This window comes from Artibeus jamaicensis, unplaced genomic scaffold (genome assembly GCF_021234435.1).
Source record: "Artibeus jamaicensis isolate MK-2021 breed Jamaican fruit bat unplaced genomic scaffold, CSHL_Jam_final contig_384, whole genome shotgun sequence".
Classification (NCBI taxonomy): Eukaryota; Metazoa; Chordata; class Mammalia; order Chiroptera; family Phyllostomidae; genus Artibeus; species Artibeus jamaicensis.
The window spans coordinates 8,341,744-8,357,778 of NW_026521810.1; the positions used below are offsets into that span (position 1 = coordinate 8,341,744).

The 16,035-nt window shown below is 49.4% G+C and overlaps 1 protein-coding gene across 8 annotated transcripts in view; it reads left to right on the plus strand.

The window, feature by feature from the left end:
- INPP4A (inositol polyphosphate-4-phosphatase type I A) overlaps nucleotides 1-16,035 on the plus strand; it is a 120,695-nt gene that overhangs the window by 87,394 nt on the left and 17,266 nt on the right. For 5 of the 8 annotated variants that reach the window (XM_037137197.2, XM_037137203.2, XM_037137198.2 and 2 more), the window contains 5 exons: nucleotides 3,200-3,232; nucleotides 7,745-7,917; nucleotides 8,873-8,996; nucleotides 9,963-10,089; nucleotides 14,467-14,607. In XM_037137197.2, coding sequence (XP_036993092.1) covers nucleotides 3,200-3,232; nucleotides 7,745-7,917; nucleotides 8,873-8,996; nucleotides 9,963-10,089; nucleotides 14,467-14,607 — 598 coding nt within the window. The remainder of the gene's footprint in view (nucleotides 1-3,199; nucleotides 3,233-7,744; nucleotides 7,918-8,872; nucleotides 8,997-9,962; nucleotides 10,090-14,466; nucleotides 14,608-16,035) is intronic. The other 3 variants (XM_037137201.2, XM_037137206.2, XM_037137207.2) reach the window with 1 other exon arrangement.

Consider the following 16,035-nt stretch of genomic DNA (forward strand, 5'->3'; position numbering starts at 1 on the left):
GGTTGGGCTCCCAGGTTTCTCTCATTTATAAACTATCTGAGAACCTGAAGGAGGCCAAAGAGCACATGCCTTTCTCATGAGGCTATTGATTGCACTAGAAATGGGTAGAGTCAAGGACAAGGCGAATGGTGCAGGGACATAGTTGGAGGACAGCTGTTAGCAGGCCCAGCGAACTTGTCTGAAGGCCAGTTGTCATTGGCTGGGCATCCTCACCCGGCAGAGGCACGTTGCCTTGGGATGCGTTGGTAACTCAGTCTGGTGGTGGCACCAACTCTTGTGCTTCTGGGGACTGAGTTAGGTTCCTCTGCACCTGCCTCTAGGGCGGGGCTCTCAGTATATGGTAGAACATTGGCACGAAGCAGCACGCTCAGAACGAGTCTTCTGTCTGCGGAGACACAGAGCATAACCAGATGCTCAGCCCTGCTTAAAGCCTTGAGAATGGCGACAGGGCTCCATCGTCCCTGCAGGCTGCAGACTGAGCTTCTGTTTCCTCTTTACTCTTCTTTGGGGCGTTTAGCCACAGGCAGTAAGTCAGGCCTAGTCCTCATACAGCGAGGAACTGGGCAACTTTTGTTCAGGTCAGGATCTTGCTTCTTGACTTAGAGCCTATGGGTAAATCTTTCTCCATTTGTAAGTTGCCCGTCACCTTCTTAATCTACCTGCAGTCTGTCTCCAGGGCACTGTTTCCCTCGAGCCTCTGTCTCGGCAGTATTCGCGTCTTCCACTGTTCCCTTTGTCGGGGGTCAGAGTTCAGTTCCCCAAGCCCGTGGTTGGTTCATGAAGCCATTTTGTCTCTTCATATTCTCATTTTTTAATGTAAATTGTGTTTCTTTTAAAAGTTTTTGGGAGTTCATTGCTCATTTCTCTTTAACATTGTTGTGCTTATACTTTAAATTTTTTCTGCAGATATAAAAAGTAATTACTGGATATTTTAAATACAGGAAATAGTTTATTTAACCAGTTATATGGATATAACTGTTAGTTTATATTTATAACTCAAATGTGATTTTTCTCTAGACATATATCATTCAAATATAGACATATTTATGCAGTTTTAAAGTTATTTAAATGAGCATTTATCTATGACTTGTACTGTTTAGGGTTTGATGTGCAATCGTGCATGCCACACAAAGGAGCTGTGTTGTGATGGTGGGAATAGGAGGCCGGACTCATTGAGAGATCCGACTCTGCCGATCAGCACTCACAGAAACACGTGAAGCCTTATGCCACTGAGTTAACTGCACAACCCTTAGCTCAGAAACCTTGCACATTGTCAGGACTCTGTTCAGACCTCAGCATCACCAGAAGGATCAGAAAGAACCAGATTGTGAGCCATGGATCTTACTCAGCCTCTTGTCCTCAAGGGCCAGAGATGGGCCCTGTCAGACCACGCCCTGCTTCTGGAGCAGGTGTTTGGCCTCATAAGCAGGTTGCGTTCACGCCCACATATTTATTACATACAAACAACTCCCTACCTCTTTGAAAGCCCTTACTACTTTTTCCAATTCTCTGCCCATCCTGAGTCCTCATTTTCGTCATTAGCTACGGAGCTGCCCCGCCACTTAGCCCACCGTCCTGCAGACTTGGTCCAGAACCTTGCCTGGCGGGCGGCACTCACTCGGCCAGGGCTCCTAGGGACCTACTGGAGGCCCTGTCAGCCTCTCTGTCCTCCCCATTTTCCCTGCAAGTGCTCACATCCTTTTCTCAGCCTGCACCCCACTCCCCCACCAGGATTTGTGGCTTCCATTACCTTCCATGCGCACACTCTCTTGCTCTCCTCATGCCTGAAGAGTTATTCAGCCAGGACCAGGTTGTCCTTAAGCTGAAGACTGTGGGTTGCAGCCAGGTTTGTGTGCGCTGAGATTAAGTGCAAGACTGAGAGACAGTTCATAGTGGTTACAGAGTCTCAAGGGACTCCCTTGACCTAAGACAGAAGCAATTGGTCCAGGAGTACCCCAGGGGACCATTCCCGCTCCCCTTTGATTGGAAGATGAGTTTACCCACTGGCTTTAACCCCAAGCCTTCTCAGGAATTGTCCCAACCCAGCTGTCTGGGATTACCATGGAAGACCATAAAAATAGGCTCCCAGACTCTTGCAGAAGGCAGAAATCTGTTTGTTTTTTTTTTCAAGGCCTGGGGTAATTGTCATGTGCCAGACGGATGTGTCAGAGTCACTGTTCTACATCTCCATGCCACAGGGGTCACTCTGTCCTGGTAATGAGCTCTAATGACAAGGTGGAAGTCTGCACCTCACAGAGGCCCACAATTATGCTCTATTTCGGTCCCCTTTGCCAGGATGACTGGAGGGGAAGGATCCCTTGGCACCCACTTTCAGACAGCTCCACAGGTTCTGAAAGTCTCTGGTCCTGGCTATTCCTGGGGATCTGAAACTACCTATTTCAATATCCTGAAGACATTCTTTGAACCAAAAATTTAGATAGCAAAATAAAATAAGCCCTTAGTGCAAACGATCCATTTTCAAACTTGTTTTCTTTCAGGTGGCACACCCAGTTAACCATAAGATTTAGAATTTTAAAAGGAACTGTGAAATTGAAATGAGTACTTCCCAGTGTGACTCAATGTAGGTGAAACCAAATTAAATTGGCATTCTAGGGACCTGGAGGGACGTTCTAATTCTAGACTTCCCCCTGATCTTAAAAGTTCTAGATTTGGCTTCAGTTAGAAAGAGTGGCATAGACGTTTCTGGCATATCGGCCTCATCACAGGATCCTACCTTTGGCTCTCAGCGGCCAAGCTGTAGCCTGGGTACCACTGGTCAGCAGAGCAGTGGGGACCTCCGGGAACCGGTCAGGCTCTCTCATTTCAAGTTTGCTTCCAGTGTTGTGAGCCAACAGGGGGCTCCATCACGTGCAATGTGATGGAACTGGGCCCTTCGTCACACTGTAATGTGTTAGAGTGCTCACCACGGAAGAGCACGGTATGTCGACATATTAGCAACATGAATGTGCATGCTTGTGAATTGAGCCGTGTTTACTACCAAAGGGGCTCAGCTGCCTCGGAGCAGCCGGAGCACGACTGCGACTTGTCAGGGAAGAGGCGGCCCGGCCCCACCTCTTCTCTGTTCAGGTTAGCCACCTTACTGCAAGCTGTTGAAGCAGTTGCTCTAAGCGTCGAGTTGCTGGTGCTTGAACTGTGTGCTGCTCCTTAACCATCCATGTTGCCCTCCGTTTCTGTGCAGATTGCAGCCCCCCTCCTGAAGAGTCCGGCCCAGGTATGTGGTTCCTGCTCAAGGTGTCTGCAGATGTCTTTTAAATACACAGCCAGCATTTGTAGCTATGTTATCAGGTTACCTGGTGCTCCCAGAGTTAGAAAACAGTTTTAGGAGTTTCTTCATTGTGGGGCATACTTTTCAAGTCTAGCGAGGGACCAGCTGGTCTGGGGACTGTGGCCAGAAGCAGGCCTCCATGTGCGGTTTTTCCACTCACCCGCCCTAAAGCTTTTCCAGACGAGTAAGTTGATGAGTGCATTGGGATCCCCGAAGCAGTGACCTGATTTAGAGAGGCACACAATTGTAGAGGGTACTACCTTTGATTTCACCCGGGCTTAGGAGCATCACCTGGAGGGAGTGGTGGGATAATAGGTCGCTGCCCAAACGCTGACACCTGTGATCACACAGCACCCTCTTTTCTGAGTCTGGGTGCAGCTTTAGACGTCAGACGTTGCTGTGGGCTTCCCTTGCAGTCAGCACTGGAGACGGGGTGTTTGCTACATTTGCATGTAGAAATTAAGGTTTATGGCTCTCGTACAGGGGGCAGCAAACCACATCTCTGAGCCATCCTATCAGGCACCTGCTCTTATAAATAATATTTTCCTGGAAACTGACTGTGCTCATGTGTTCGCGTACTGTCTCTGGCTGCTTTCGCAGGACAGTGTCGGAGGCTGGTTGTTGCTGTGGAGACCCCATGGCCTTCAAAGTCTAAAATATTTACTCTCCAGCCCTTGACAGAAAATGTGTGCTGACCTCTGCTCTAGTTCATACTGAATTTCCCAGATGTAGCCTGTGGGTTTCCTCACAGTGAGCATGAGGCTCCAAATAATGTGTTATTTTCCTATAGTCTAAAAACAGTTGTGTATAGCCCTGGCTGGTGTAGCTCAGTGGATTGAGCGTGGGCCTGCGAACCACACAATCACTGTTCGATTCCCAGTCAGGGCACATGCCTGGGTTGCAGGTCAGTTCCCAGCAGGGGACTCATGAGAGGCAACCATACATTGATATTTCTCTCCTTCTCTCCTTCCCTTCCTCTCTAAATATAAAAACAGTTGCGTGATTGTCTGATGACCACACATTCCCGACTGGATGTAAATGTCAGCTAGCAGGACACTGGCTTTGTGTCTACAGGGCAGCGAACAGGCACTTGTGGGATTTCCCCGACTCTGCCTATGAGGTGTGAGCAAGGCCTCTCAGCTTGCAACAGCACCGGGATTCCAGCTCAGCCACTGGGGGGTCACTGCGGGCCACAGCCCCAGAACCCCATTGGTGTGAGCTCGTTAGTGGGCTCATCTGATTGGGTTCACCATTCCCCACCTCAAATTTGCTTTTAGCCCCTTTACAGGTTTTCTTTCCCCAAAAAGTCAGTGTTGGGTCCCCCACCCCAAACCTCTGGACCCTCAGGGCCACCTAAGTCTTGGTAGACACACGGGTAGCTACTTGGTCCCTGTCCCTCCGTTGCCACTCCTGGCCTGTGCCCTCTCCTCTTCCCTCCTCTCTGTCTCTGTGCTTCCAGTCCTCAGTTTACCTCCACGGCTGGTCTGTGCCTTCTTGATGTGCTGGTTTTCCTGGAGCCTGCGGTGAAGTCCAGACCACACCCAGCCACCAGGACTAGGAAAGGAGTGGCAGCATCATGAACCTGCGCCCTGGAAGCTCAGGGTTCCCTCCTCAACACACTGTCCTGAAGTTCATAGAACTAGAGGGGAGACTAGTGGGTTCCCAGGCAGGGAGCTCACAGGCCAGGCCTGGCCTGTAGGACTCTCCTGGCTTGTGTCAGTCGTGTTCTTTCTGGAAATGCTGGTGGGATGTCCACAGTTGATGTCAAATGGACTAAAATGGTCCCCTGCCAGGAATTCCTTTGACTTTCCCCGCAGAACCTTATTGAGTGTGGATTCGCTCTCTCTCTCACACACACATTATTCTTCCCTTTCTCTTTTAATCTCCTTCCCTCCTTTCTTCTCCTATTAATAAGGAAAAAATGCAAAACTATGGTCCATGGATTGGCTACCAACCAGCAAATGTTACAGGTTAGCAACAAGATAAGGAGCTTGCCCCAAACAGTGTGTTGGTTTCATCACTAAGGGCATTGTTAGTTGATGCTATTTTCTTTCATAGCAAGACTTTCTTGATGAAGGAAGCACAGTAAATAACCCTTTCACCAACCCTAACATCCCAGATACCTTTACTAAACTATAGGTCCTGGGTATACATCTTGTCGCTGTCCCTGAAATTCATTTTGTCTGGAAGTTTTACATTTTAATTTTTCCTCATATTGACCCAAAGGCATTACCACCCTGCCCCTACTCTGAAGCAGTGTCACATCACAGGAGCCCACGCGGACAAGTGGCCGGCCTTCCAGCGTGTCCTCCAGGCCTTGCCAAGCCTGTTTCCTTTCCTGTGTCAGTGGCTTCAGTGAGAAAGTGGTTAAACAGTGAAGCGCTCGGCAGGCAGCGCGAGGGTGGTGGTCCGCGCTCAGCCCGAGCCCTGCTCTGCGCGGATGGCAGGCCCATCCCCACCCAGGTCCTCGTGTCCTCATGTCCTCTCCTCCAGGACAAACGCCAAGTGCTTTCTAACCATTCTCTCTGTTCTCCCAACTTTGCGTATGTGTGCGTGTGTGTGTTGAATGTAGGAAAACTGAGTCATTCTTCTGTGGATTTTTTGGAGGAGAAGTAGGCAAAGTCAAAAGCCTCTGTGCCGAGAGGGCCTGCTCACCCAGATAGGACCGCTCCTGTGTTTTGAGCATTTTCATGTTAAAATGATCATAATTGTCACATTAATTGCACATGCATATGCTCATTAAGTGGAAAAGAAAGTAAAATTGGCAACAGTTGCTGTAAGAACATGTATTTCTTCGTGAATAGTCTCTATGACTGCCTGCCTTTCCCTGGACTATTTGGCTACTAAAACTTAGTTGCCATTGGCCTTGGTTAATAGTTGCTGAATGTAGTTGACATGCATTCAGCAGAATTCTTCAAAGAAACAAAAATATGGTCTCTGAGATTTTTTAGAGGAAGAAAGAGCATTGGGTATTATTTAGTAGGACTCTTCCATTTTGTCAAGGACCCGCCCACAGCCTACCACGTTGGCGGGGGCACCGGGCCCAGGACTCACACTTTCCACGCTTCGGTCCAGGGTTCTTTGTCACTGTGGCTTATTTGCTAAATTCTTTCTGCTGTAGACATTCTAAATTTAAGCCTGTTCTTTTCCATTACACTTATAAATCCTTGTCCACGTACAGTGTGCCGACATATACAGTTAAGTCATTGCCAAATTTTGAATAGCTACATGTACTTCAAAAATCCACATTCACCAAACGATATGGGGAAGTCCTTCTGCAGGTTTTAGGCATTTCTCTAAATTTGCTTTTCAGTGAAGCGCTAAACCCCTGGTCAGAGAGCAGAGCCAGGTCGCACTCCCTGCTGCATGTATCTAAGAGCTCACCCTTCCTGCAGGTGTTCTGCCCACGTGTCCCCGGAGCCTTCCCCAGTGAGGGGACGTTTGTGGGCCTTCTGTGGCTGCCACCTCTGCCACCAGAGGCCTCTGCTGGCCAGGTGTCACTCCACTGCCTCTGCCACACTTGGTGCGGTGGGTGCACCCAGTGGTGGTGACCAAGTGACTATTTCTGGGTTTGGTGACCTGTTAAAAATATAACTGATGAGAGCACGTCTTCTCCCTTTTAAATGTCTTCTTAAAAGGAAGGAAAAAAAGAGCCAAAGGCCAAAATACCTTTCACTCTGTTTTTTCCCCCTGAGGTTCTCTTTTTACAAAGTTGTTTTGGTACAGGGTCAAAGCTTCCTTATTTTCCTAAAAAAAGAAATCTAGGCTAGAAATAGATGGCAGCTGGGCAGGAAGGTCGGGGTGGGGAAGAGAATGAGTGCAGAAAGAAGGGATGTTCTGGGAGCTGGAAACATGGGAAACCGTTGTGGGACGGTCTTTCTTCCAGACGTGCACAGGGGGATTCAGTCCAGGTACACAAAGGCCAGACCGGGGTAGAGATGTTCTTTGCTCTACAAGGACAGGGGTCTTCCTTAATGCCTACATCAAGAGAAGCAAGGCAAGAGGTCACTCTCCTGGGTGCATTTATCCCTGGGTGGGGGACCATTGGTACTGCCAAAGGGTCTTGGCCTCTGCAGACAGAGTAATTTTCTTTATTGGTCATGACTTGAAGTTTGTTTTTTTTTCTGTTTCCCTCAAAAAGAACAGTCTTGAGTACTTACATGTTGAGTTCTCATAGGTTTGGGAGACCAGGCACGTGTCAGGTCCAAGAAATAACATTTGAGTTTAATAGAAAGCTTTAGGCTGGAAGGTTGGGGACTGGATTGTATCCCGGAAGAACTTGGTGCCATTTGGGGCCAGAGTATGGGCCAGGCAGAGTTAGAAGATGCAGAAGGGGTGGGAGTGGGAGTGGGGGTGGGAGAGCGGTGTGGGTGAGGGAAGGGCACCTTGTTGGTCTTCCAGAACCTTGTTCTTCAATCTTCTCAAACGCTGTCTTCCACCCTTGCCCCCTGTGCTCAGGTGAATGGAGTGAGGCCCTTTACCCACTGCTGACCACTCTCACCGACTGTGTGGCCATGATGAGCGACAAGGCCAAGAAGGCAATGGTCTTCCTGCTCATGCAGGACAGTGCGCCCACCATAGCCACCTACCTGAGCCTGCAGCACCGCCGAGACGTGGTCTTCTGCCAAACCGTAGGTCCCAGCCCCGCTGCCCCAGAAAACAGGCCCAGGAAGCCATCCCCCCTGCACGTTGGAGAAAGCGCAGATGACGACGCGTTCTCCCTGTTGCTTTGACATTCATTTGACACGTAGCACTAGGTTTTAATGCACAGGGAGGGACCCACTCAGTTGTCTGTGTGTAGGAGCAAGTCTGATTCCACGCCGGCTTCTCCCTACCATCGGCACTGGGTATGCACACACCGTTCCTCCTGCCCCCGGGACGTGGCGGTGCTGCCAGTGGCTCAGTCCCCTTCGCTGCCTTCTTTCCCCCACAAATGATATTAGCGAGGGAGACACGGCTGTTCGCTATCAGTGCAGACTGTTTTCTTGTTCATAAAACAGCAGGTGCTTAGTTCTGCAGCTATGTATAATTGTGTTTTAGTGATTTCTGTTATCCTCAGGGAACAGAAGAACTTAAATGAATGGCACACGTTTCATAGATGCCAGTCATTAATTTAGCCCAGGGAATGGCCATACGGGGTTGGGCTGGCTTTCTGTGTGTTATTCCCCATGAGGCCTGTTTCGTACCATGGAAAGTCTCCCACTGAGAAGAAGGGCAGAGTGACTCTGTCCTCTCTGACTTCTGTTCCTTGTTGTGGTCACCTCAGGTTCCATACAGAGCTGGTACGGAACTGTGAGTATATAGATCCTTCCACTGAGGGAAATTAATTTGACTTCCAGAAGGTTCTAGCCCAGCAGTAAATGCAGGGAGGTCAGGTCAGACGCTGAGCCAAAATCAAAGTTACCTTTGGGAGCAACAGAAGCAAGACTGGAGCATGGCACACCCGCCCTGGGGTCCCAGAGCCAGGCACTTCCCACCCCCAGGCCCCACGGCAGCAGGGTCTGGTGAACCCCCATTGGAGTGAGGCAGTGGGGGAGCTGGGGCCAGGGCAACTACCACTGGGTGAGGAGGTGTCTGTCCCCACAGCTGACCGCTCTCATCTGTGGCTTCATCATCAAGCTGAGGAACTGCCTGCATGACGACGGCTTCCTGCGGCAGCTCTACACCATCGGGCTGCTCGCCCAGTTTGAGAGCCTGCTGAGCACCTATGGTGAGACCTGGGCTCCCGCACCCGTGCCTCTACTGTCCGGGGGTTCGTGCGAGCCTGCACGTATGTGACCCCGTGCTTTCCTCCTAAATATTTTTCTGATTAAACAAATAACACATGCTGATTCAAATATTTCCAACATCACCAAAATATGTAGCAAAGAACCAGATGAGAGTCCTGTATAGTTACCCCTGCTCGTTTGTTTTGTGATTTTTGTTATGTATCTGGGGATCTCCCCAGTTGAAGAAGGACGATGATTCTCATGGTCCAGCTTCCTGTAGGATGTCTGGGTCCTTTCTGAGCTCCTCTGGTGAAAACAGTGTTGATGTGTGTGTGTCTGCACATGGTCTGTGACCCCGTGGGCCCATTTCTGTAGCCGCTGAATTATTAGAGGGAAAGTTGCTGTGCCAAATGGTAGAAATATTTTTAAATTTCATAGGTATTTCCAAATTGCCTCCTAGAAAGGCTCTTTCCTCCCTGCCTTCATTTTTATTTATTTATTCTGAGAATGTAAAAATAAATAATTTTTTAAAGTATTTGTTAGTCTTTAGGATTATAAGGCATCTAGCAAATATCAGGTTGTGTGCAGCGAAAGGATCTGGCCACAATGCCCTCTTTGTCTAGTTCTGAAGAGCCAGCCGTGCCCGTAGCCTCTGAGGCTGCACACCTGTCTGTCTCCCTCCCCACACCGTCTTCCTCAGGGAAGGGCTGGGCGGTGTGGGCCATGTTTCTACCAGCTGCATTTTTAACGTGACTGTGGGGTTCATAGCAGCATTTACTCAGAGAGAAGTGAGTTGCCCAGTGAAGAGGCTCAGAAAGGCCCCTGCCCATACTTTCCCTGCCGCTCCTCACAGCCACACCCGATTGTGCCACCTTTCATTCGTGCCCCGCCCTATGACCAGGCCGAGTCCGTGGGGAGAGTGGCAGGCCCCCTCCATCTAACAGCCCCCTTCCCTCTTTTGCATCCAGGTGAGGAGCTGGCCATGCTGGAGGACATGAGCCTTGGAATTATGGACTTGAGGAATGTGACCTTCAAAGTCACTCAAGCCACTTCCAGTGCATCAACTGACATGCTGCCCGTCATCACAGGAAATCGGTAGAAGTGTTTTGTTAAATTCTCAGAACTAGCAATGTCTTAATTTATGTTTATTACCTGCCATGCACTCTTTATTAAATTAATTTATTTATTTATTTATTTATTTAATAATAAATTTTATTTAGTTACTTTTCAAGTACATTTTTTATCTATTTCTCCCATCCCACCCCCCACCCCGTCTCCCCTCCTCCCTCCAATCCCCCCCCCCCAGTCCTCATCCCTGTGTCTTTCATACTTGTTCCTCAAAATCCCTCCCCCCTTTTTTCCCCCTTAAGTTCCCTTCCCTCTCCCCCTCTGGTCGCTGCCCACTTGTTCTCTATTTCAGTGTCTTTGTTTTTATTCTGTTTGCTTGTTTGTTTTATTCTTTAGCTTCCTGTCAAAGGTGAGATCATATGGTATTTGTCTTTCAATGCCTGACCTATTTCACTCAGCATAATGCTTTCCAGTTCCATCCATGTTGTTGCAAAGGGTAATTACAGTTGACATACATTATTATATAGTTTCAGGTATACACCACAGCGATTAGACATTATGTAAGTGATCATCCCAATAAATCCTGCACCCATCCGACACCATACATAGTTACTGGACTATTATTGGCTGTTCTCTATGCTCTACTTTACAGCCCCAAGATTATTCTCTAACTACCAAATTGTGCTTCTTAATTCCTTCACCTTTTTCACCCATCCCCCCACCCCTCTCTCATCTTGGCTGCCGTCAGAATGTTCTCTCTGCCCCTGAGCCTGATTCTGCTCGACTTGTTTATTTATTTTCTCTAGATTCAGTCATTGATAGATATGTACTAATTGTCATTTTATTCATATTTTTATCTTTTTTCCTTCTTCTTAAAGAAAACTCTTTGACATTTCATACAATATTAGTTTGGTGGTGGTAAATTCCTTTAACTTCTTCTTGTTTGAGAAGCCCTTTATCTGTTCTTCTGTTCTAAGTGATAGTTCTGTAGGGTTGGTTGTAGGTCCTTGCCTTTCACCACTTTGAATATTTCTTGCCATTCTCTCCGGTTTGCAGAGTTTCTGTTCAGAAATCAGGTGATAGTCTTATGGGAGCTCCCTTGTGTTTTTTACTTCATATATTCCAACTTGCTAATTTGATTCTCAGCTTCAACTACTCTACTGTTGATTCCCTGTAAATTAGTCTTCATTTCAGTTAGCGTATCCTTCATTTCTGACTGGTCCTTTTTTGGGCTATTGAGGTCCTCAGTAAATCCTTGATCATCCTTATAACCAGTGTTTTGAGTTCTGCATCTAGTAGATTGCTTGTCTCCATTTTGTTTAGTTCTCTTTCTGGAGTTTCTGTTCTTTCCTTTGGGACATTTTTTTTGTCTCTTCATTTTAGCAGCCTCCCCGTGTTTGTTTCTATGTATTAGGTAGAGCTTCTATGTCTTCCAGGCTTGGTAGAGTGGCCTAATGTAGTAGGTATTCTGTAGGATGCAGTGGCACAGGCTCCCTGATCACCCAAGCTGAGCACTTGAGGTGTACCCACCATGTGGGCTGCATACACCCTCCTCTTGTAGCTCAGTCTTGATTACTGTTGGAATGTCAATGGGAGGGATTTACCTCCAGGCTAATTATCAGCAATGACTGACTGTGACCATTGACTACTGCCCTCTGACCACCATGGAGGATCAGTTATGCAGAGGGCCCACTCCACAGAGCAGAACTTATTTCACTGGGGTTCTGGTGCTTGCTGAGTCCTCCCCTTGAATGTACCATTTGTGGAGATGGTTGGATGGTGGTACTTCGATGCAGATGGGAAGTGCAGGCCAAGGTCAACTGCTTCCTGTGTTCTACCCAGGGCCAACCAACATGAGCTTCAAAGCGATATGCAGATAGCTGCTATATGTGCTGGGTTTTGCGGTGCCTAGGCAAGGCCAAACTGTGAACCAAGGCTGGCTGCTGCTGGTTCCAGGCCTGGGACCACTTGGTGAGGGATATGGGGCATGCTGAGGCCAGATGCTGCTTGTTTGAGACATTTTAGGAAAATCTGAAGCATGGGCCAAGACAGGCCATTGGTATGGATAAGCCACTGGAAATAGCTTGGGTGGGCCTGAAAGCTGGGTACAGCAGGACCTCAGAGAATCACCAGGGTAGGGTTAACAGTGTGAGCCAGGTTGATGGAGTCTCAGATATGACATCTGCCTGGCTTCTCTTTGGGAGAAGGGCTTAGAAAGGAAATACTGGTTTCTGCCAACAGTTCTGTCTGGGAGAAAGCTGCCGCCCAGCTGTTGCCCTGATGGCAGACAATTTAATTCCTCCCTATATGTCTCTGGTGCCTTTCAAGCTGCTGCCCCAGTGCTGGTGCTCAGAGGGAGTGAGTCGAGTAAGTCCAAGGGGGGGCGCTCTTTAAGAAGAACTTCTAGGGCTCCAGCTGCCCTTTGTCTCCCTCAGCCTCAATCTCCACTAGGTTTTTCAGCCAGAAGTTATGGACCCTTCTATTCCTGGCACTGGAATCCTGGGCTGTGTGGCCTGGTTGGGGCTAGGACCTCCTATCCTTAGGGGGGACCTCCACAGCCAAGATAATCCCTCACAATTTTTATTCTGCACATGTGGGTGTGGAACTAGCTTGTTACATGTTTCCGCCCCTCTTACTGTTACCAAACAGAAAACCCTGGGGATTTGTCTGCCTGTTGCCACAGAAGCCAAACTTGTGAGGCAGATGCTGGGGTAAAACAAAAGAGGTTTCATTCAGGTGCTGCATCATCTGGGAGAATGGCAAACTTGTGTCTCAAAGCTCATCTCCTCTGCAAGACTAAGACAAAAGCCAGTGTCCAGAGTTCCTGCTTCATCTTAAAGGACTGTCCTTTGGATTCCACAGGTGACTGCTAAGCGGTCATCTAGGTAGCTCAGCTTTTTCCCAGCTACAGTCCATTTCAGGCTCCCCACTGGAAGCTGTGTGTGGAGCCTTTGTGGCTGTGGGCCCTGTGGCTGCCGTGGCACAAAGTCGTGTGAACGCACTAGCCAGTGTGCCACCAGGTGGGCAAGATCAGGAGAGAGGCTTTCTCATGAAAGCCATGGAGAGAGCATCCATTGCTGCTAAGGCCACGTGGCCCATGGAGAGAATAGGTGAGCCTGTTGTCGGAGTGCAGATCACGAGCCAGGAAGCCAGAGAAAAGGGAGCTAATTTTCTCTTCCTCTGGGACTATGTTAGTTTGAGTGTGGGATGGACCAGGAGCTTTCACAGCCTTTGGGTGGGTTCATCTCCCAACCAGTCTCTTCTTCCCCAGGCTAGACTGACAGGCCTCTTTGGTCCAGCATTGTATGGTGCATGTGCCTACTTCCCCCAGTTGCACCTCCAATCTGGTATTGGGAGTGGGGGAAGGTCTTTTTCCTCTATCCAATTATCTTGTTAGCCTTGCACATGCTCAGTGTAGGAACCTCCCCCTGCCACCATCTTGGCTGATGGGGAGACTTTCCCGACCCATCAACTCCACACCCCCCACGCCCTAGTCCTCACAGGCAGCGAGTTGCCCTCACTCGGAGCCCACTGACAGCACTGAACTGTAGTCCTAAGCAAAGGATCCCTGGAAACCCCGCACAGCCTCTCATGCAGCACCAAGGGCAACCTCAGTGGGAGGGGTGGGATGTCTGCTCCAGGGGCGGAGTGTTCACAAGGCTTGCACGCAGTTAATTGGGCAATGCAGCATTACACCCCATGGAAGTGCAACCTGGCACTGCATGCACCGCTCTGAGAAGCTCAATGTCCTCACTATTAACACTGGCTGTTCATATAGGTATTCTTTGACCAGCTGCATGCCCTCAGTACTCAAACCTCTGACTTCTGTCCCTAAGGGCTATGGCTTGATGCACAAGTGGTTCCCAGGTCCCATTCTCATGGCCTAGCTAGCTCTGTCCCTTTGGCAGCCCCTCATGTTCCCTACCCTCAGCCTGCTCCCAGCACTGCTGCAGGCCAGAGCCTCCTCATTGGTCCTGACAGGCTGTCTACTGGTAACACTACTAGTCTTATAGTGACTTCTTCTTTAATTCCCCAGTTGTAGGACTTCCATTCAGCCAGACTTCAGGTGGTTTTGAATAATGGTTGTTCTGTAGTTTAGTTGTAAAGATGTGGTTGGGGGAGGAGGTGAGTACCACATTTACCTCACTGACATCTTGACCGGAAGTTACTGCCACGCACTGTTCATTTTTGTTTTCTTGTTTCATTCAGTCAAAAGTGCTGATCACAGCCCTCTACATTAATTTTACCCTTTAAAGGTCACACCCAGCAGTTTGGAAATCACTGAGCCAGATGGCCAGCCCACACTCCATGTTAAGGATAGCTGGTTTTCCTCTTCTCACATGCCTCCTCTCCCACCACCTCATCACAAGCCTAACCCTCCTCATCCTCTCTCCTGTTTCCTAGGGATGGGTTTAATGTGCGGATCCCTCTGCCGGCCCCCCTGTTCGACGCCCTGCCTCGGGAGATCCAGAGTGGCATGCTGCTCCGGGTGCAGCCTGTACTCTTCAATGTGGGCATCAATGAGCAGCAGACACTGGCTGAGAGGTGCGTGCTCGGCCGTCGCGGGGACCGGAGTAGCTGGGATGGTCAATGAGATGGTGTAGAAAGTGTGCTTATCCCTCTTCAGGCTCTGAGTGGTGGTGGGTGGACTTTCTCATCCCTTCCTTTGGCCAACAGTCTTCAACTGCAGCCATATACCCAACCCTGTCTTTGGTGGAGGGGACACACGATGAACCAGACATGGCCCATGTCCTCAAGAGACGGGCTGGCAGGAAAGAGTCGTGGGTGCAAGGATGACAATAACGCAGGGAGTAGGGGCCCTAACAAGGTCTGAGAGGGCTTTCCTGTAGAGGGTGATTGCGGAAGTGGGATTTGAAGAGTAAGTGGGAATTGGTCAGATGAGATTAAGGAGGTACCCAGTGTCCCAGGCCAAGAACTCTGGGCAAAGACAGGCAGGGACAGACTGCCTGAGGGCCAGAGGCCCTCCCAGCAGGATGGGCAGTAGCAAGGTGAGGCCTATGTGCAGGGTTGAGAGTCACACCTTCATCCTAAAGGCTTATGCTTTGTGAACTCCCTCCAGGATCACCTGCTAGGTAGCAGGGAGGAGTCATTTGTACAAGTGTGTGTGTGTGCACATGTACCGAATGTGTTGCAGAGGAGGAGGGGGTTGGGTGTGTGTAACCTGCAATGACCTTTAGTACATGAAAATCTTTCTGACTTTACATTATATTCATGTGCTGTATGTGCTTTAAAATAGAAAGATCTCTTTCTGTTAAAGACGTTCGATTTCCAGGACAATAGGCTATATTCCTACTGGGCTTTTAAACCCAGTGGATGTTGACCCCTAGGTGTAGGGTCACCCCACTTAAGCAAATGTGGTGGGAGATATGGGAGAGCTGTTAGCAGGGCAGGACATAGGTTTCGTAGATTGCTTGCTGGCTGTGTCCTGAATGATGTTAGGGCACAGTATGCTGAGGAGGTTATTGGAAAGAGTCCAGCCAGAGGCAGGCAGGGGCCCTGTGGGTGGCAAGCAATTTCAGCAGTGAAATTGAAGGCTAGGTCTTCAGTTGGGCAGCTCTGGGAGAGAGAGAGGGACAGTGGGGAGAATGACAGGCAGGTTTCTAGATTGGCAATGGGAGTTGGGGGCACTCAGCTCAGGAGCCAGGAGCTCATGCTCTGGGCAGATGGAGGAGCCCACTTCAGGGAGGGTGGGCGTGTCAGGGCCAGGCGTGGAGCTAGTCCCAGGGAGGAGAACGACATCTGCTGCAAATGCAGCTGCCATTCCTGATGGCTCTGGAGAGCAGTTTTGGGAAGGGCCGAGGCAGTGTTCCATCGCAGTGAGCGGACGACGTGGCAGGTGGAGGAGGATGTGATGGTGAGGTGAGTGCAGGGCTCTTGCTTTGCTCCTGGGACACTCACTCCACAACTCATGCCCCAGGGTGATCCCCAAGGCAGCAGGTACCTAGAGGAAAA